Here is a 21,859-nt window from a genome sequence, read left to right as displayed (position 1 = left end):
TTGTAGCTTATTTGTTTTGTACATAATAGTTTATACCTCTTAATCTCCTGCCCCTATCTTGCCCCTCCCAACTTCCTTCTCCCCACTGATAACCACTAGTTTGTTCTCTAGATCTGTGAGTCTGTTTCTTTTTTGTTATATTCACTAATTTGTTTTACTGTTTAGATTCCACAGATAAGTGATAACACACAGTATTTGTCTTCCTCTGACTCATTTCACTTATGCCCTCCAAGTCCATCTATGTTACTGAAAATGGCAAATTTTCATTCTTTTTTTTATAGCTGAGTAGTATTACATTCTGTCTATATGTATGTGTGTGTATATATATCACATCTTCTTTATCCAGTTATCTGTTGTTGGACACTTAGGTTGCTTCCATATCTTGGCAACTGTAAATAATGCTGTTGTGAACATTGAGGTGCATGTATCTTTTTGAATTAATGTTTTCATTTTCTTCAGGTATATATCCAGGAGTGGAATTGCTGGGTCATATGGTAGTTCTATTTTCAGTTTTTTGAGGAAACTCCATACTGTTTTCCACAGTCGCTGTACCAGTTCACATTCCCACCAACAGTGTAGGAGGATTCCCTTTTCTCCACATCCTTGCCAACATTTGTTTGTGGTCTTTTTGATGATAGCCATTCTGACAGGTGCGAGGTGATACCTCATTGTGGTTTTGATTTGCATTTCCCTGATGATTAGTGATGTTGAGCATCTTTTCATGTGCCTGTTGGCCCTCTGTATATCTTCTTTGGAAAAATGTCTATTCAGTTCTTCTGTGCATTTTTTAATAGGCTTGTTTGTCTTTATGATGTTGAGTCATATGAGCTGTTTATATATTTTGGATATTAACCCCTTACCGATCATATCATTTGCAAATATTTTCTCCCATTCAGTAGGTCGTCTTTTCATTTTGTTGATGGTTTTCTTTGCTGTGCAAAAGCTTTTAAATTGTAATTAGGTCTCATTAGGGGTTTTTTGCCTCATTACATTCTTATCCTAAAAGGTCCAAAGAATCCAGATAAAGCCAAAACACTCCCTCCTCATGTTCCCAATGCCACTTCCCTCCCCAGAGGGCAGCAGAGGTGTTAGGTGTGGAGCCTCCCCAAACTTTTTCTCTGCATTCACACACTCGTGTGCACACATAGGAACATGTCATTTTGTGAGTATGAGGTAATGTTGTTGAGATGGTACTATATTGCATCGCTGAGCATCTTGCACTTCGTCAGGTAATAGTATGTCTTGGAGGTGTCCCCAGTTATAAACACAGACCTCTTTCTAATGATGGTCGGCTGCTCAGATGTACTTACTCCCTACTGATGCATATTTAGGCTATTACCTATTTTCGCTATAATCAATCATTCTTGAACTGCTAGCTATTCAGAGTGGGTGAGAGAGGGGTGCGGTGGATGGTGGGTGGACCCAGCTGGCTCCTTGGGAACTAACTGCACACACACCCCTGTGTGTGGGGGGGGAGTGGCAGAGGAAGTGTGTCCTACCTGTGGATGTCACTGTCCTGTCAGTCAAGGTGTTAGCCCCAAGGATAAAATCCCACGGCTTTCCGGGACGAATCCAGACGTCAGGTGGAGCCCAGGACAGAGTAGACAAAGGAGTGAAACAAAAACACAGAACAAAAACTGGTTTGGGGAGCTCTTCCTCTTCATTTTGGTTGGGAGTTGTCACTTTTGTTTCACCCTCTCAGCAGACTGGGGGCCAGACTCTGGGTATCACACAGGGCGTGGACCTGGGCCAGACCTTCCCTGGAACCCGCTGGATCCAGGCCAGGGGCAGGCCATGGAGATTTGTACTCGTGTTCAGAGCAGTGAGGGGAATGGACCCTGGCCGGGGTGGGTGGACAAACAGAGGCGCCGCTGGGCACAGGGAAAGCTGAGGCCGGCAAGAATGGGAAGCAGTCGAGCCCTTGGGAGAAGTTTCACAAGTCGGGGTGCATGCTGGCGGCGGGGGTTCAGGTGTCATCAGGACTCCTGGAAGATTGTTTTCAAAATAATCTGCAGCAGGAGGGAAAGATACAAAAGCTCCAGAGTTGGAGAGGCTCTTGTGAGGATCTCTTGGGAGGAATTTGATTAAAGAAACAGGCTACATTTTCGATCACAGAAACGTAATTTAAATGAGTCCTTTTCCATCTCTCACTTGAAATGTCGCCCACTCATTGCCCATTTTTGTATGACCCATGAGCTAAGAATGGCTTTACATTTTTAAACAGTTGGAAAAAAAATCAAAAAAATATTTTTGTGACATGTAAAAATTCCATAAAATTCAAATTTCTGCATCCATAAGTACAGTTTTACTGGAGCAAAGCCACATTTATTCACCTATGAATTGTTTCTGGTGGCTTTTGAACAAAAATGGCAGAGTTGGGTAGTTTTGTCACAGGCCATATGGTCCTCCAAATCTAAAATATTTATTAGGTTTCTTTAAGAGATGTCATTTATTGGGTGCTTGTTTTTCCCCAGTTAAAAAAAAGTAATACACGTTCATGGTAGAAAATGTGGAAATTGATTTTTAAAATCCATTGTAACACCACTGGTAAACGGTTTTTTCGGATGCATATATATGCCTCTAAGGGTCTAGCTATCTATGTATCATAAAACTAGGAAGATACTAGGCCAGTTAATTTTTGTGTTTTTGCTCTTACCTCTGAAGCAATTTGACATGTCCTAACTAATTTTCACAAACTTCACTCTGTTACCTGATTATATCATAATTTAACCTCATTAGACATTTAGGTTATTTCCAAGTTTAGAACATTAATAAAGCTACAGAGACCATCTTTCTATGTTTCTCTGATTATCCTGAAGACAAATTCCAAGCAGCAGAATTACTGGGTCAGTGGATTTGGGTCCATATTGCCAGGCTGCACTCCCGAAACACCAGGCCAACGTGTGCTCCCACCCTCAGGATGGGGTGGGGGAGGCCCCCTTCACTGTGTCTTCACCAGCGCTGGGCACTATTATAACTAGAACATTTCCTGTGAGAGGTGGGAAAGGACTCATTTTCAGTTACATTTCTTTCTTTCTTTTTTTTTAAAGATTTGGATGTGGACCACTTTTAAAGTCTTTACTGAATCTGTTACAATATTGCTTCTGTTTTATGTTTTGGTATTTTGGCCGTGAGGCATGTGGGATCTTAGCTCCCCGACCAGGAATTGAACCTGCACCCCCTATATTGGAAGGCGAAGTCTTAACCACTGGACCGCCAGGGAAGTCCCATTTCAGTTACATTCCTATGATCACTAATGCAGCTTACTTTTCCCCCAGGTTTACTGGCCATTTATATTTCTTTTTGAATTATCACTTATTTTTTGTCCGTTTTTTCTATTTATTTCTGTTCTTAAAGAGAAATAAGACCTGCTCTTATTAAGTGGTGCAAACTACTGATACTATGTATAAAATAAATAAGCTACAAGGTTATATTGTACAGCACAGGGAATATAGCCAATATTTTATAATAACTTTAAATGGAGTATAGGCTATATAAAAATATTAAATCTCTATGTTACACACCTGAAACTAATATTGTAAATCAACTAAATTTCAATTTAAAAAAAGAACTGTTGTTATTGATTTGAAAGTGCACTTTGTGTGGTAAGGATATTAACTATGTGAATTAAAACTGAACGCTATAAAAGCCTTATGGAGGGACTTCTCTGGTGGCACAGTGGTGAAGAATCTGCCTGCCAATGCAGGGGACACGGGTTCAAGCCCTGGTCCAGGAAGATCCCACATGCCGTGGAGCAACTAAACCCGTGAGCCACAACTACTGAGCCTGCGCTCTAGAGCCTGTGAGACACAACTAATGAGCCTGCATGCCACAACTACTGAAGCCAGCGTGCTACAACTACTGACCAGCGTGCTTAGGGCCCATGCTCCACAACAAGAGAAGCTGCCGCAATTAGAAGCCCGTGCACTGCGACGAAGACCCAATGAACCCAAAAATAAATAAATAAGTAAATAAATAATTTTAAAAAATATTTAGAAAAAAAGTCCTATTGAGGTGGCAACTAATTGGGAGTGGGGGGGAGGGGGAATTGGAGGAAGGTGGTAAAAGGTACAAACTTCCAGTTGGAAGATAAAGAAGCACTCGGGATGTAATGTACAACATGATAAATTTAATTAACACTGCTCGGGGCTTCCCTGGTGGCGCAGTGGTTGAGGATCTGCCTTCCAATGCAGGGGACACGGGTTCGAGCCCTGGTCTGGGAAGATCCCACATGCCGCGGAGCAACTAGGCCCGTGAGCCACAACTACTGAGCCTGCGCGTCTGGAGCCTGTGCTCCGCAACAAGAGAGACCGCGGTAGTGAGAGGCCCGCGCACCGCGATGAAGAGTGGCCCCCGCTCGCCGCAACTAGAGAAAGCCCTTGCACAGAAACGAAGACCCAACACAGCCAAAAATAAATAAATTAATTACTTAAATTTTTTAAAAAAGCCTTTAAAAAAATAATTAACACTGCTCTATGTTATATATGAAAGTTGTTAAGAGTAAATCCTAAGAATTCTCATCACAAGGGAAAAATACTTTTTTTTCTTTTCTTTTGTATCTGTGAGATGATGGAGGTTCACTAAACCTATTGTGGTTCATTTCATGATGTTTGTAAGTCAAATCATTGTGCTGTACACCTTAAACTTATACAGTGCTGTATGTCAATTATATCTCAATAAAACTGGAGGAAAAAGAAGTAAATATAAAAAAAAAAAAAGTAAAGTTAATCAGGTACCCACTTTCCCAGAAAAAAAAGAAAAGAAGTAGTAACTGTATATTTTCCGGGTCCATGGCAAATATTTTCCCCAATCTAGCCTTTGACTTTTTAAAAATAATTTTTTAAATTGAAGTATAGTCGGGACTTCCCTGGTGGTCCAGTGGTTAAGCCTCCATGCTCCCAATGCAGGGGGCCCAGGTTTGATCCCTGGTCAGGAAACTAGATCCCACATGCCGCAACTAAGAGCACGCATGCCGCAAGTAAGACCTGGTGCAGCCAATAAATAAGTAAAATTTTTTTAAAATAAATAAATAAATTAAAATATAGTTGATTTACAGTGTTTCAGGTATACAGTAAAGTGATTAAGTTATATATATATATAATATATATATTCTTTTTCAAATTCTTTTCTAATATAGGTTATTACAAGATATCGAATATAGTTCCCTGTGCTATACAGTAGGTCCTTGTTGGTTTTCTATTTCATATATAGTAGTGTGTATAGGTTAAACCCAAATTCCTAATTTATCCCCCCCGCTTCCCCTTTGGTAACCATAAGTTTGTTTTCTATGTCTGTGAGTCTATTTCTGTTTTGTAAATAAGTTCATTTGTATCATTTTTTTCTTTTAATTTGTTTTTTTAATTTAGTTTTTGGCTGCGTTGGGTCTTCGTTGCTGCGCACAGGCTTTCTCTAGTTGCGGCGAGCGGGGGCCACTCTTCGTTGTGGTGCGCGGGCTTCTCATTGTGGTGGCTTCTCTTGTTGCGGAGCATGGGCTCTAGGCGCGTGGGCTTCAGTAGCTGTGGCACGCGGGCTCAGTAGTTGTGGCGCACAGGCTTAGTTGCTCTGCACGGGCTTAGCTGCTCCGCGACATGTGGGATCTTCCTGGACTGGGGATCAAACCCCTGTCCCCTGCATTGGCAGGCGGATTCTTAACCACTGCACCACCAGGGAAGTCCCTGTATCATTTTTTAAGATTCCACATATAAGTGATATCATGAGATATTTGTCTTTCTCTGTCTGATTTACTTCACTTAGTATGATAATCTCTAGACCCATCCATGTTGCTGCAAATGGCATTATTTCATTCTTTTTTATGGCTAATATATATATACATATATATATATACCACATCTTTATCCATTCATCTGTTGATGGGCATTTAGGTTGCTTCTTGGCTATTATAAATAGTGCTGTTATGAACACTGGGGTGCATGTATCTTTTTGAATTATAGTTTTCTCCAGGTATATGCCTAGAAGTAGGATTGCTGGATCATATGGTAACTCTATTTTTAGTTTTTTAAGGAACCTCCATGCTGTTCTACATAGTGGCTGTATCAATTTACATTCACACCAACAGTGTAGGAAGGTTCCTTTTCATCCTTAGACTTTTAAAAGGATTCTCCACATTAAAATTGTAATAAACATTTATGTGGTCAACTCCATCCCTCCTTTCCCCACGGAGTTGGTGTTGCTTTTATGCTTACACGCAAACAGGCTAATACCTTCTCATACCTGCCTGTCCCCATCCACACCACAGCCCCATGCAGATCCCACCTGTGTGCCCAGGACCAGCCTTTGCAGGTCACCTGGGGCTGTTTCAGAGGGAGGTGAAGTACAGGAAGCAAGCGTGGCACTCAATCCCTATCGTCAAGTCCCCCAACCTCCTGGACGCCAAAGAGCCAGAGAGGTGACTCTCCATGCCCCCTGCCTGGCCACCACACCTTATGTGTAGGGGCTACAGCAGGACGCATTCTGTCCACAGTGAAGGGATGCGCCCCACCTGGGTGAGCACGTAGTCCTTCTGGGTTAGGTTCCAAAGGATTTCAAAGTGATCCACGTCGTGGAGCTCTTCAAAGGAGGCTTTCCACCCTCCTCGGCGCAGAGTCTGAGTAGGAGAAACGAGGGGAGAGGAAGCATGAGGCTGCGGGGGGTTGGGGGGAGAGGGGCTCTCGCAGCTGCCTGGCACATACCAGGTGCTAAGTATTTATTGAAGAAATGACTGGTATCGTGGGGTCCGTTTGGGTGAAATAAACAGGAAGATAATGAGACTGCATGACCCTCAACCTCGAGCCAAAAGCAGGGTGCTGGGGGTACCTGATAAAATTCCCTGGACTGTCGGTGGAATTCGGGGCTGTCGTGTTGGCCCACAGTCACCAGGACGCGGCAGGCTGGGTCCACAGGCTGCGCTGGGCTTGTCTTCAGGCGCCACTGTGGGCTGTTCCTTTGAGCGTCCTCCCTGGTGCAGGGAGTAGGTGTGGTCAGGACAGAGAGCAGCCTTTGCTGCACCCCTGGCCCTCCTCGCAGGCTGCAGGCCAGCTGGGGGACGAGGGGACAAGTGACTCACAGGGTTGTGAGGAGAGGGGCGTTCTCAGAGGTGTGCATGACAGGCTCCAGGTCATAGATCCCACTCACCAGGAAGAAGCCTGTGAAGGTAAAGGACAGTCACAGAGCCAGGCTGCAGGTGGGGCAAGATGGGGCCAGCCCGCCTCCAGGGCCAGTGCGGCAAGACCAGGATAGGGGGCAGAGAAGAAGCAAAGCAGGCCCTGCTCCCCAGGCTCAAAGCCCCGAGGTCAAGCCACTCACAGCTGTTGAAATTTCAAGCAGCTGTTACAGACCCTCAGGCCCATCAGGGGAGGGTGAACGCTGCCCAGCCAGGCTCAGTCCCCGTGGAAACCTTTGAGGTTGGGCGTGACTCCACGCTTGGTCCAGTTGGCCAGGAGCATCATGGCGGCGAGGTGGGCCCCAGCTGAGTGTCCGCACAGGTAAATTCCCCTTGCGTGGGTCAGAGCAGAGAGCTGGGTTTGCATTCAGTATAACCAAAGCAACAGGCCAGTATCAAGGAGCCCCAATTTGCCCTCTGCTCCAAAGCCAGAGGGGGCAGTTGGGCTGCATCCAAGAAGCTTAATCCACTGTCCTCCCACTCAGTCTGACAAAAGGAAAATCGACAGTGATACCCACTGGTTGCCTGGATACTCTTTCTGGACAAACACGATGCTCTGGGTCACCTGGTCTACCATCTGGTCCAGGGTGCCTGTGCAGAGGGTAGGAGCTATGTCAGGCTCCGCCGGGGGCCCTCTCCCCTCCAAAGCCCACCAGCCCTTGCACCTGCAAGACTACCCTCGTTACCTTTGGGGGCAATGTCATAAGCCGCTATCACCACAGCCACTCCCTGTGCTGTCAGTGGGCTGACCATGAAGGCTGACGAGTCTTTACTGCAGAAGGAGACAAAGACATGACAACTGGAGGCCACTTGGTCACTAGGCTGCTTCTGTGGCCTGTCCACCCAGAGCACTGCCCCTCTCTGACCTGGTGCAGTAAGGGAAGAAGGGGGGCTTTGTCCTTACCACAAACTAGAGACTATATTTAACCTCTAAGCCTGATTTCCTCCTCTGTAAAATAGGAACGATTATGTTCTTTCCCTTAGGGTGCTGTTTTTGAGAATTGAAGGAGGTGAGACATGTAGAGAGCTTCACAAAGCAAAGGGTAAAAATGCAATAAATGTAGCATTAAGATGATATGCTTGAAGGGCAGTAGATCCTATAACAGGCAACTCCTTAGTAAGATCCTAGGGAACAACAGTGTCCCTGAAGATCCCAAATTCCCCTCTGCTTATCTTAGGATGACCTGTGGTCCCAGTTTGCCTGGGACTCTCTCTTTTTTTACCACTGAAAGCCCCAGGTCCTGGGAAACCACTCAGTTCTGAGCAAACTGGGATGGTTAGTCACTGTGGTTTTCCATTTGATTAGAGTAGACTGAACAGGCTTTTCACTGGGTATAGTGGATCCAATAGTGTCCCCCCAAATAACATGTCCAAATCCTAAACCCCAGTACCTGCAAATGTGACCCTATTTGGAATAGGGGCTATGCAAATATAATTCAGAATCTTGAGATGGCATCATCCCAGATTTAGGATTGGCCTTAAATCAAATGACTGGTGACATTGTAAAAGAAAGGAGAGGGAGGATTGAAATACAGACACACAAAGACCATGTGAAGACGAAAGTTGCGGTTGAAGTGATGCGGCCACAAGGCGAGAAAGACCTGGACCCCCCAGAAGCTGCAAGAGGTGAGAACGGGTCCTCCCCCAGAGCCTTCGGAGGGAGCGCGGCCCTGCCCACACCTTGATGAATTTCAGACTTCTGACCTCCAGAACTGTGAGGTAAGACATTTCTGTTGTTGGAAGCACCCAAGTTTGTGGTAAGTTGTTGCAGCAGCCCTAGGAAATGGAGAGTCCAGGCAAAGATGAATCTCCCTTTTTCTCCATTCATCCAAATCCCCTGACTCACCTTCCGCTCTGCCAGTATCCTCCATGAAAAAACACGAGGAATGGCAAGGCTGTAGGACAAAACAAAGGGCATGTAGGCCGAGGCAGGGCTCCCAGCTGAGATCCAAGGGGGACCACTAGCCCCCGCTTACCTTCAGACACTGCCTCAGGAAAGTAGATGTCCAGTTTCTCCCCTTCGCCGTCTCCATAGGGGACATCGAGCAGGTTCCTCCCGGTGGCCTGGGCCCTCTTGGTAGCTGTCTCCAGAAATGGACAAGTCGCTGTCAGCACAACCTCAGGCAGCAGCAACCTCTATTTTATTTCAGGCAGAAACCTTTTTGCCGAAAGCCCCTTTGGGTTGACCAGTTAGCTCCAGCTATCAGTGCTTCCCCAAGTCCTCATGGTAATCGGGGCTGGGGTCTGAAGCATCCCACAGGTGCATAGTTACAAAGAAATCAGACTGGCCCATCCAAGTGGGGGCCAGTACTACCTGTGACATCTGTCTCTGGTGAGCTGGCAGTTCTGATAGGCACCATTTCGACCACTACTTTATTACATGCTTATTATGTGTGTTACACTTGGCTATGTGTTCTGGGAAGTATAAACATTTCCAAGTATTTGGAAAAATAACCTTCTAGGAACTAAGATATAAAATCACTTGAAATAAATAGATAATAAAACAATATGAATATATAATTGAGTGCCATGATGGGAGAGGTCAGAGGGATGTGAAAATTGGCTAGGACTGGGGTCAGGAGAAAGGAGGAAGTACATTTATGTAATTTACCATAAGTAAATTAAATACCAAAGGCAAAGGCCTAGAGGTGGGATGGGACTCTGTATGTTCATGTTGCAGTAAACAATGTCCCCTCAAGGCCCCACTTCCATCACTGAAACCCAGGAAGCTCAGCTCCCTCCACCACTGGGTGCCAGAGAGTGTAAACTGGTAAGTTCTTCCTGGGGGGCAACTTGGAAATATGTATCAAAGCCCAAGAAGATCATATTCCTTGATGCATAAGTCCTTATCCATACATTTGTTATAAGGAAATAATCAGAAATATTCTTAAGGGCTTGTTTTAAAGATGTCCACACTGGGCTTCCCTGGTGGCGCAGTGGTTGAGAGTCTGCCTGCCAATGCAGGGCACACGGGTTCGAGCCCCGGTCCGGGAAGATCCCACATGCCGCGGAGCAACTAGGCCCGTGAGCCACAACTACTGAGCCTGCGCGTCTGGAGCCTGTGCTCCGCAACAAGAGAGGCCGCGATAGTGAGAGGCCCGCGCACCGCGATGAAGAGTGGCCCCCACTTGCCGCAACTGGAGAAGGCCCTCGCGCAGAAACGAAGACCCAACACAGCCATAAATAAATTAAATAAATAAATAAATAAATAATTAAAAAAAAAAATGTCCACACTAATGCTATTTATGACAGCAAAACATTGGACACAGCCCAAGTGATCTACAATAGAAAACAGGTAAAGTACATTATGGTATATCCCCTTTCTCTCCTTTATTTTTTATCCCAGCATTCATTAATCCTTCATATATTTTTTACTTGTTTACTGTCTGTCTGTCACCCTAACTAGAACATAAGCTCTGAGAAGACAAGGGCTTTGCTTTGCCCACCTCTGTACACCCAGGACCTGGTACATCATAACCACTTAAAAGAAAATTGTGTAGGGAATTCCCTGGTGGTCCAGTGGTTAGAACTCGCACTTTCACTGCCGAGGGCCTGGGTTCAATCCCTGGTCAGGGAACTAAGATCCCGCAAGCTGTGTGGTGCAGCCAAAAAAAAAAAAGAAAACTGTGATGCTCTGTGGTGACCTAAATGGGAAGGAAATCCAAAAAAGAGGGGATACATGTATATGTATAGCTGGTTCACTTTGCTGTACTGCAGAAACTCACACAACATTGTAAAGCAACTATACTCCAATAAAAATTAATCTTAAAAAAGAAAAGTGTGTAAAAAAAAAGAAAGAAAAAGAAAATTATGTAATGAATAAATATTTCAGTAAGTAGTGTTGGGTCAATTGAATATCTGAAAGAAGAAAGAAAAAGTTTCTTGATCCCTACCTCACACCACACCAGAACAATTCCAGATGGACCACAGCTTTAAATGTGAAAGCAAAGACAATAAAGCTTTTAGAAAAGAAAATAGGAAATCCTAATGACCTTGGACTAGGCAAGGATTACATAAACAGGACCCAAAATGCATTAATCAAAAAGGAAATACTGGAGGGAGAGTATTTTGCCATGTAAAGAGCGAAAGCAGGTTACACAAATACCATACAGCACGAACACTGAAATCTTTCTGATATTGAAGATTGGTGGGAAGAGACCTTCAACTTGGGATCCATGTTCCTGGAAGCCTCCAGATCCCCAACCTCGGTGGCCACGGTCCCCCCGCCCACAGGCCCCTTCCCAAAAATACCCATCAGGGCTCCCTTGGGTTGGGTGATTCTGCAATTCCAGAAAGGGCAAACTAGGTAGATGAAGATAGTTTGCATAGATTGTGTTTATGCAAGTGTGAATAACTGTTAAAATGGGCCGCCCCCATTTCTGCTGGACCGCTCAAGGCCAAGAGAAATAAAAATGATGGCAGATGCCAAGTTTCCCACGTGCCAAAAGCAGGGACGAGGCTGCCTCTGCAGGACAGGTGAGGTGGCTGAAAAACCAATTTTGCCATCACCAACACCCCACCCTTGAGTGAGGGAACAAGGCCAGGGGGAGGCTTCTTAGGAGAGGGACGAGGCTGTGTTCTGTGGGCTCCCACTCCCTCTCCCATGGAGGGGTGGAAGGGGGCTTCCCATCTCCTAAAGCTTCAAGCGACCAACTGCTCAGAGCCTGATGTGTGACTTCTACAAGGATCAGACCCAAACAGGCTTCACCTGCCCCCAGGTGCCACGCTGGGTGCAGACCACTCTGCAGGACACACTTAACTGAATCAATCCATTATTAAATAGGTACGTTTTACTTGATTAGAACCAGGAGATTCTGTTAAGCAAATCAAATGCATTGCATTTGCGATTATAACTTGAAGTGCTTTTTTCAGAATTTCATCACATCATGTAAGTTGCGTTGAAAAGTTGACGGGAATTTAATCTGTGAAAGTTATGAGCTATCTGAGCATTAACTTAAAAAATAAATGAAATGCCATTCATTTTTCTTTTGAAGAAATAATATGTTTATATGGTTAAAAAAATATACAACAGGCATTTGCATGAAATAACCCTGCCAAGGTGACTGTTATTATTAATACGGATATGGACTCTCTCTCCCTTTAATCCAAAGGGCAGCGTATGAAATACATTTCTGCCCTGCCTGTTTCACTTCCTATTTCTTGGAGAGCTTTCCCAATCGGTACATAGACAGCTTCCTCGTTCTTTTCTTTTTTTCATAAACAGTTAACTTGCTATTCCATCCTATGGCTGCACCTTAATTTATTTAACCAGTAGTGACAGTTTTTAGGCCAAACAAACCACATCTGATCACCAGTAAATACTCCTGGCTCCCTCTCTGCTTATCCTGAATCCTGAGTCTTCTCCCCACCCCTACTGAGACCACCCTGGATCCCCTTCACTACGCCCTTGGAAGCAGGGACAGTCCCTCTCCACTCCCCTGCTTTCACCAGGACTCCCTCCAGCCACACGTGTGCGCCGGGTATAACAAGCATCACATCCTGTTGATCTGAGGCGCAAATTCAATCTGAGCCTCCTGTCTTAGTTGCTGAGGCTGCCTTAACGAAATGCCATACAGTGGGGGGGGCTTCGACGACAGACATTTATTTCACCCAGTTCTGGACACTGGAAGGCAGGGTCAAGGTGCCAGCTGGGGTGATGTCTGGTGAGGTCCCTCCCCGGGGGTGGCAGATGACCTTCTCGCTGTGCGCTCTCGTGGCCTCTTTGTGCTTGGGAGGAGCTCTCCCCCTCTCTAGGGAGAGGAACCCTCTGTGTCTCTTCTAATAATCCTACCGGATCAGGACCCCATCCTTATGACCTCATTTAACCTTCATTACTTCCTTAGAGGCCCCATCTCTAAACACAGCTACAGTAGGGGTTAGGGCTTCTACATGTGAATTTTGGGGAGACACAAAATTCGGTCCATAACAGCCCCCACACTCCCCCCAAAGGCCCTGGAGCTCCCCTGCTCTCCTTCTCTGAGGGATTTGCCAACCACCCTCCCACCAGCACTGTGTGAAGGTGTTTGTTCCCGACAAGCTCGTCAACACAGCAGGCTCAGCAAAGGGGAGCAATTTAATTAATGCAAGGGTCCTGGAAGTGTACGTGGACCAACAAGATTTATGCTGTGCCAAAACTAAGAAAAAGATGATGCAAATTTTATGCCCTAAGCTGAAGAGCAATTAAAACCAAGCAGCTATCGATATTCGTTATCATGCATAAAAAAGTCTCCTCCAGTATTAAAAAACCCAACCGACCCTGAGCCAGAGAAACTGCCTCTCTTCAGGAGGTGGCGTGACGGTGATGGCGGGCAGCTGGCTGCGAGGACAGAGAATGGGGGGACCCACTGCCTCCTCCAGAGCGTGAATCCCGCCAGCCCTCCAGGCGCTGCACCTACAGGCAGCGCAGGAGGGTTTCAACAAGACACCTCGGCATAAACCCTATTACAAACTTCCTGTTTTGAAAAAGCAAAACTTCGGTTTCTATCAGTCACCGTTCAAAGTGTCACAGCTCTTACAGAGAGAAACTCCAGGTCCCTGGACCCAACTGAGCGTTGTGTTAGAGCAATTAGGGGGAGCAGGGGCCAGAGTCCCTAGAGACTAATGCAGGCGTGGGGCGGGGAGACCCATCAGACAGTCACGGAAAGCTGAAGACAAGGGTTCATCACGCCTGTGGCAGCAATTTAAGAGGAGGCTGGGGCCCATCAGCCTCCATCTACTTTCAGAACTATTCTCCCCCAGTCTTTTAATTCATTTAGCAAACAAATACTTATATAAGCAGCAGCCTGTGCCCATTTTGGAATATCATAGTGACAAAATAATAAAAAAAATCCAAATCACATGTGGCTTACCCCTTAGTGTGGGGGACAAGCAGTTACAGAAAGATGTCAGGTGGTAACATATGCTATAAAAATGAGCCAGAATCTGAAAAGGCTACATAGTGTATGATTCCAACTCTAGGACATTCTGGAAAAGGTAAAACCATGGAAACAGTGAAAAGATCAGTGGCTCCTAGGGAGTGGGCAGGGAGGGGGGGAGGGATGAATATGTAGAATATGGGATGTTTAGAGCAGTGAACACAAATGGGGAGGGAGTGTCTGCCAGAACCAGTGGACAAGCTGGAGAAGCTGGGGGAGGTCAGTGGGGTGGGGTTCTGGGGCTCAGTCACAGTGAGTTCGTAGCCAAATCTGTGACAACCAAAGTCAGAGAAAAACCAAGTTTCCCAGGAGGAGGGAGTGGAAACCAGCAGAGTGGCACAGGCTGAAGAAGTGGAGAGGGGAGGGGTCAGGAGAGAAGACAAAGGCTCCCCCTTCTTCCCAGCACCTAGCACGGTGCCCCGTGCCCCCGGGGCATGAGGATTTGCAGATGGACAGACAGAGAGAAGAGGTAGTGCTGCGAAAGATTAAAAATAATTTATTGAGGTGAAACTCACATAACAAAATTAACTATTTTAGGGACTTCCCTGGTAGCGCAGTGGTTAAGAATCCGCCTGCCAATGCAGGGGACACAGGTTCTATCCCTGGTCCAGGAAGATCCCACATGCCATGGAGCAACTAAGCCCGTGCGCCACAACTACTTAGCCTGCGCTCTAGAGCCCGCGAGCCACAACTACTGAGCCCGTGTGCCACAACTGCTGAAGCCTGCGCGCCTGGAGCCTGTGTTCCACAACAAGAGAAGCCACCACAATGAGAAGCCCGCGCACCGCCACGAGGAGTAGCCCCCGCTCGCCACAACTAGAGAAAGACTGTGCAGCAACAAAGACCCAACACAGCCAAAAATAAATAAACAAATTTTTAAAAGTTAACCATTTTAAAGTGAACAATTCAGTGGCACTTAGCACATTCACAATGTCATGCAACCATCACCTCTATCTAGTTCCAAAACATTTTCATCACCCCAGAAGAACACCCCCTACCCGTTAAGCAGCATCTCCCCAAACCCCCCTTACCCCAGACACTGGCAACCACTAACTGCTTTCTGTTCCTATGGATTTCCCTATTCTGGACATTTCACATAAATGTGACCTTTTGTTCCTGGCTTCCTTCACTGAGCATTATGTTTTCAGGGTCCATCCATGTTCTAGTATGTATCAGTACTTCATTACTTTTTAGGGCCAAAAACTATTCCATTGTATGGACATAGCACATTTTGTTTATCCATTCATCTGTGGATGAACATTTGGGCCGTTTCCACCTTTTGGCAACTGTGAGTAATGCTATGAACATGTGTGTACAAGTACTTGTTTGAGAACTTATTTTCAATTCTTTTGGGTTAGAAAGAATTTTTAAAATTGAAGTGTAGTTGACTTACAATAGTATATTAGTTTCAGGTGTACAACTCAGTGATTCAACATTTTATAGATTATACTCCATTTAAAGTTATGACAAAACAATGGCTATATTTCCCTGTGTTATACAATATATCCTGTTGTTTCTCTATTTTATACATAGTATCTCTTCTAGAAATAATTTTTAAGGCTGTTCATGCTATTAAAAACAAGATTGCACATTATAAATACAGAAGGCTTTCTCCTAGGAGAAAAAAAGAGACTAGAAGAAACCACATCCCAGTGTTAACAATGGGTGACAATTATTGACGGTTTTATTTTCTAAAATCCTTTTCAATCAGCAAATGCTCCTTTTGTAATCAGAAAACAATTGTTGCCTAAAAATAGCCAACCTCAGAGAGTGCAGAGCAGGGCTATTACAATGTGGTCTGTGGACAATGGGTGCCCCACACTGTTTGCTACTGGTCCATGACGAACTAAGTAAAAAGGTGGAGGTAAACATTTGGAATACATGCAGTTTGGTAGAATGGCTGTGTCTATTGAACTTAATAAGAAATTAGGGCTTTCAAACAAAAACTTGTGCATGAATGTTCACAACAGCACTTTCCACAATCGCCAAAAGGTGGAAACAACCCAAATGTCCATCAACGGATGAATGGATAAACAAAACGTGGCCCATCCATACAATGGAAAATTATTCATCCATAAAAAGGAATGAAGCACTGACTTGCTACAACATGGATGGACCTTGGAAACATTATGCTAAGGGAAAGCCACCAGACACAAAAGACCACATCTTGTAGGATTCCATTTATATGAAACGTCCAGAATAGGAAAATCCATAGAGACAGAAAGCAGTCAGTGGTTGCCAGGGGGTTGCTTAACGGGTAGGGGCTTTCCTTCTGGGGTGACGAAAATGTGTTGGAACCAGATAGAGGAGATGTTTGTACAACATCGTTAATGTACTAAATGCTGCTGAATTGTACACTTTACAATGGTTAAAGTGGTACATTTTATGTTATGTGTATTTTATCACAGTAAAACAAAATTGGGGCCTGTATTTTGTGTGCTTTTGTTTTCTTCCTTCGGTTTTTCTGATGGAGAGGAAAAAGCACAATCCCAGCCTTGAAAGGCAGGAGGGGACCTCAGAGAGGCTCTCAGTCGCAGGGGCTGTCAATCACGAGGCCCCACCCACCTCACTGGTGATTGGTGCTCCTGGGGCGAGGCGTGGTTTGGGGGAATGGGAGTTTGGAACTGTGCCCCAAGCCGGGTTATACATATACCTCCTTTAGCTTCTTGTACAATGTGTTTTTACTGAGTCTTGTTAATCAAATTTAATAGCTACTGGTAGAGGAAACAGTTCTTCAAACCTCCCTCTGCCCGTGCTCACGCAGCTGTCCCCAGGTGCCCAGCCTGAGAGAGGCCAGGCCTTGGTGGAGGATAAAAGTGACCTACTCATTGGAAGAGGGCAGTCCCCACTGCAAGTTACAGGTCGACACTGTTAGAATGAATATAGATCAAAAGAAAAACAATTTCATTCTCCGTAGTGCAAAAAAGGAAAAGAGAGTTTACCTTCCTCCCTTTTCTTAGAGCATTTATTTTTAGGAGACCTCATCAAATATCCTTTCTCTACCCCTTTGGGAATGTGTGTAAATATTTTATCTATCTATGTATCTATCTATCTATCTATCTATCGCTGCACGGCTTGTGGGATCTTAGTTCCCATACCAGGGACTGAACCCCGGCTCTCCGCGTGGAGTCCTAACCACTGGACTGCCAGGGAATTCCCCATATGTAAATATTTTTTAAAGCTGAAAGAGTCTCTTGCCAGTTTTACAACCTAGGAACGTTCTTCTCAAAGATCTGGGAGCTTTCCCTTTTAAATATAATTATCGAGCAAGATACCCCATGGGAGGGCAGGACCCTAACTTCTGCAGGCACCTGGCTCCAAGTTGCAAAACCACCTCTTGCCTTAAGGATATGGGAATTTCTTGTCTTCCTCTGGATAAAGGCAATTTGCAAACACAGATGGCCACCCTTATGGAATTAGGACAGATTAGTGCAGTAGATAGTGCCCTCAGGTCCTCTTGCTTGAACACAGGTATGCTGATTTTGAGAACAGGCATGCTCTAGGGATATAAGCCCAGCTGTATAAAAGGGTGAGGTTTCTTTCTGGTTTTGCAATCTCCTTACTCAATTAAAAATCATGTTTTCTTTCTCTTCTACCTTTGTGGAGAGGTTTTCTGGGTTGGCGGGGGATTCCATTATTCATTTTTTCCGCTTTACATTCCTTCGCCATCTCCTGGGAGTTTGACTCCAAGGAGGCAATCTGCAAGTCCAGAGGTCTGGAGAACTCCACCAAGAGAGGCAGCTGGCGGGCACCCACCAACTCCACCTGCCTGTCATCACCCCTTGTCAGCCTGCTCCCCTCTTACCTGGAAGCTCAGCTCTGGGAAGTGGTGGCTGTCCCTAGCCACGTGTGCTTGGGTGAGTTATTTAACCTCATCATGCAGGACTAGGATGGGGTGAGTGAGACACTTACCTCAGGCACAGCATGGGGCGGGGCACCAAAGACTCAGTAATGAGGATCGTTATGGGCTGAAGGCTTGTGCCTCCCAAAAATTCATACCCTAATGTGATTGTGACTTTGGGAGGTAATTAGGTTTAGTTGAGGTCATGAGGGTGGAGCCCTTGTGATGAGATTAGTGGCCTCATAAGAAGAGGAAGAGCAAGCGTTTCTTTCTCTCTCTTTCTGCCACGTGAGGATGCAGGGGAAAGGGGTCTATCTGCAAGCCAGGAAGAGTACCCTCACCAAGGAACCAAATCACTTGGCACCTTTTTTTTTCTTTTTCTTTTTTCAGTTGGCACGTTGATCTTGGACTTCTCAGCCTCCAGAACTGGGAGAAAGAGATTCCTATTGTTTAAATCACCCAGTCTATAGCATTTTGTTATGGCAGCCTGAGCTGACCAATACAAAGATAATATTTGAGTGCAATATTTTTTTTTTTTTTGAGTGCAATATTTTTAAAAATCAAAATTAATGCCAAAAAGTCCATGATGAAAGAAATATCAACATTTCCAATAGAGACAGCCTCCAACCCTGCGCATGCATGGCTCTGCCCACTCGCCTGGCCCTAATGACCCCTGTTGTCTCACCTTCTTCACCAATGAAATGGGGCAGATGCACCTGTGGCACCTCTGGGCCAGCTGGAGCATCGTAAATAGGAAGGGAGGTAGGATGTGAATGTAAGGCTGTCCATAGGGCTTCTCAGGAGGGATTGGTAAAGACAGTCTCTGAGGGCAACAGCCTCAGAGTCTCTTCTTAGCCCTTGCTTCTTATGAGAGACTCCCTTTCTCTACAGGGTCAGCTCTTTTCTCCCTCAAGACAATTCTGATAGACAAACAGGTTTTCTACCAGTTCATGTAGGTTTCTCTGCACACTCAAATATATAGAGTATATAGAGACATATTTGGTGCAGAGCTAGGCACAGTAGGGGACTCTGAAGTGCCCAGGACACAGCTCCACCCCCTATCAGGACAGGGAGGGCGCTGAAATGTGCTGGAATAAACCCCCACTAGCCTGTCCCTCCAGCTGGGTTATCTTAGTGTACAGAACCACCAACCCCGGGAGCTCCGGTCAGCCTGCTGAAACAAAGCTCATTTGCCAACATCCAGTTTTCCGACTTGGAGGCGAGGCTGGCTGCTCCGTCGCCCACACATCCCCCGCGGAGCCCGCCTGCCCAGCCCAGCTCAAAAGGTGGCAGCACAACACTCTAGAGACCCAGGGTTGGGACGGGAATTAACCTTGAGACTTCACTAGCTTACAGATTCCCAAGCCCTGATTTCTCTAAAGAAAAAAAAAAAAAAAAGACTTCTTTGCTTTTTGTAGATAGCAACAACATCCCACATTCAGCAGCCACATTCCTTTTTTCACTCCACTTCCCTGGGCCACTGTGGCCTTAGGGCCTGGGCATAGTTGGCAGGTTGGCTGAGCAGGGTCACTGCCCCTGCCCTGCCTCTGGCAGCCCTGCAGCAAGGGCTCCTGGGCGCCTGGCCCCGAGCAGGTGAGGTGCCTGGACTTTGGGAACTGTCCCGAGAGGCGGGGGCTGGGAGGCTCCTCCTCCCCGCCCCGGCATCCTGAAACACTGCCACATGCTAAAGTCCACCTGAAGCGGCCACAGAGAGATCCCCCCGTACCCTCGTTTCCTATCTGTGAGTAGGTCCTCAAGGCCTCTTCTGCTCCCAGTCGGACGACCCATCTGCTGGGGGAGTACTGATTCTCCAGCTCCTACGGGACACAGACACGAAGTTCCATAAGACCTTTGACCTCCGCGCAGACTGTACTCCCGCCCCTCCGCGTGCCTGGATGCTCCTCTCGGCCTGGAGAAGCCCCTTCCCTGATACCTCGGGCGCTCATAGATGCCCTTAGCTTCCTTCAAGCCCCTCCAGTCTCCAGCCTGGCAACCCACTCCCCACTCTCCCCCCACTAACTAATTAGGTGTTTCAGATACGACATTGCAGATGCTGCCAGATCCATGGTCTAGAGCAATGGCCATGCCTTTAACCAGCGGTACAGCCTTACAGGGAAATGAGGTCCCATAGATCTGTCCCAGTTAATGCCATCATGGGTACCACTTCTACAGCAGCTAAGACCACAGGAAGCCAGGGAGCTGGGGTGGCCACTGCAGAGAAAGTGATGTAGAGCTGATCTTCCCTGAAAAGGTATGATTCTGACTGCAGGTGGACGCAGCACAATCAATGAAACAGAGGTGAAGAGGAAGGAATCAAAGGTCAGTTTGGAAATGTTGACCAGCCAGATTGCTGAAACACAGAGGTGAGGCTGGGAAGCGGGGGCTGGGGGGTGGAGGGTCTTGAACGCCAAGCTAAGATGTTCAGACTTAACGCAGAAAGTAATAAGGAACCAGGTTTTGGAGAAAGGGCTCAGAGGCAAAACAACAACAACAAAAAAAACAGGTGAAGGCTGGACTGGAAAATTTGAAGACAGGTGGCCTCATGGAAAGGTCTTGGGCTCTGGAATCAGATGGGCTGAGTGCCATCCAAGCTCCATCACTTGCAGGCTCTCTTACCCTGGGCAACTTACTTACAGTCAGTTCCCTCATCTGTATAATGGGCAAAACAATAGTACTTTACTTCATTCACATTCACTTACAGCTTTCAGCCTTGTGAGGCTGTATCTCTTGTGAGGCTGAAAGCTATAAGGCATGTAAATGAAGTCAAGCTAACCACTCAAACGTGGGTTTCCCCCTCTTTCCATTGAACAGGGTTCTTGGCCAGGGGTCTTTGGATCTGTACAATCTATGCCCGTCGGATGTTTGCAGTCATACCTCGCACACTCTGTGACTGCTATCATCATCATCTTTTATTATTGCTATTATTTATAATAATGATAATGCAATGGGTTTCTGAAAGTGTTCTGGTATTATAGGGGTGTGTGTGTGTGTCTATGTGTGAGACAGAGAGAGAGAGAGACAGACAGACAGAGAGAGAGAGAGACCGAAAGAGAGAGGTTAGGATTTCTTGGGGGCAGTATCTGTAACTGTCACCACATTCTTAGATGCGTCCGTGACCAGAGAAAGAACCACTACCTGAAATGTAGGAAAACTAGTTAGGAAATTATAACTGAATGATAAGCATAACAAATGCTTTGCATATGTCGTTTCTAACCCTTATAACCATCCCGCAGTAAATACCAGCCCTCTGGTGTTTACCCCTTCAGGTCTGACACATCTTCCACACATTGCACAACCTCAGATTAGGGTCCGGAACTTCGGCCCCAACCTCATCCCGGTTTATGGATATTAACATAGCCAGGGCTGGACTTCCCTGGCGGTCCAGTGGTTAGGAATCCGCGCTTCCACTGCAGGGGCACGGGTTCGATCCATGGTCAGGGAACTAAGATCCCGCATGCCGCGCAGTGCGGCCAAAAAAAAAAAAAAAGTAAAAAAACATAGTCAGGGCTTCCATTTCCTCTACCCTTAAAATCAGGCTACCAAAAGCCTACCTGTGGCGAGAAGTAAAATATCAATAAATCACAGTGCTAAAGCTTTTGGGAGCTGGCACACAGTAGGCTATCAACGGCGCCCACAGAAGTGGTTCTCAACTTTTCTCTCAACCCCCATCTCATCTCTGAACCACACTCCTCAGCCCCAGCCTCTCCCAGTGATCCGCCTACCTCTTTAGACATCCTCTTCCAGGAAGCCCCACACTTGGGACCTCCACCCAAGCCGTCCATCCCGCTGTGTACGAGCCGACAGGCGCCCGGGCCGCCTTTTTATGCCAGGAGGGCGGGACTCCGGTCAGGCCCCGCCCCTGGGAGCCGCGCCCACCGCCCTGGTGAGCTGAACCTGCTGCGCGCGTTCCCGGTCCCTCCCACGAGGGGGCGGGCTGAGGTCAAA

The 21,859-nt window shown here is 46.2% G+C and overlaps 1 protein-coding gene across 2 annotated transcripts; it reads right to left on the bottom strand.

Annotated features, from left to right (window-relative positions):
• Window positions 1-1,638: 1,638 nt before the first annotated feature.
• Window positions 1,639-21,835, bottom strand: AFMID (arylformamidase). Of its 2 annotated transcripts, XM_036835371.1 has the most exons (11): window positions 21,637-21,835; window positions 19,641-19,731; window positions 9,136-9,240; window positions 9,006-9,054; window positions 7,846-7,931; window positions 7,678-7,750; window positions 7,394-7,491; window positions 7,064-7,142; window positions 6,814-6,955; window positions 6,500-6,604; window positions 1,639-2,009 (listed from the first exon to the last, which is right to left on the bottom strand). In XM_036835371.1, exons 1-11 carry the CDS (start codon window positions 21,694-21,696, stop codon window positions 1,977-1,979), a joined length of 921 nt encoding a protein of 306 aa, XP_036691266.1. In that variant the 5' UTR covers window positions 21,697-21,835; the 3' UTR covers window positions 1,639-1,976. The 2 variants fall into 2 exon arrangements, with proteins under 2 accessions (XP_036691266.1, XP_036691267.1); XM_036835372.1 differs by lacking the exon at window positions 19,641-19,731 and having other exon boundaries at window positions 9,136-9,244.
• Window positions 21,836-21,859: the final 24 nt, after the last annotated feature.

The sequence above is a fragment of the Balaenoptera musculus genome, chromosome 20 (genome assembly GCF_009873245.2).
Source record: "Balaenoptera musculus isolate JJ_BM4_2016_0621 chromosome 20, mBalMus1.pri.v3, whole genome shotgun sequence".
Classification (NCBI taxonomy): domain Eukaryota; kingdom Metazoa; phylum Chordata; class Mammalia; order Artiodactyla; family Balaenopteridae; genus Balaenoptera; species Balaenoptera musculus.
The sequence above is the reverse complement of the archived record's forward strand: the minus strand, read 5'-3'. Positions and strand labels throughout refer to the sequence as shown.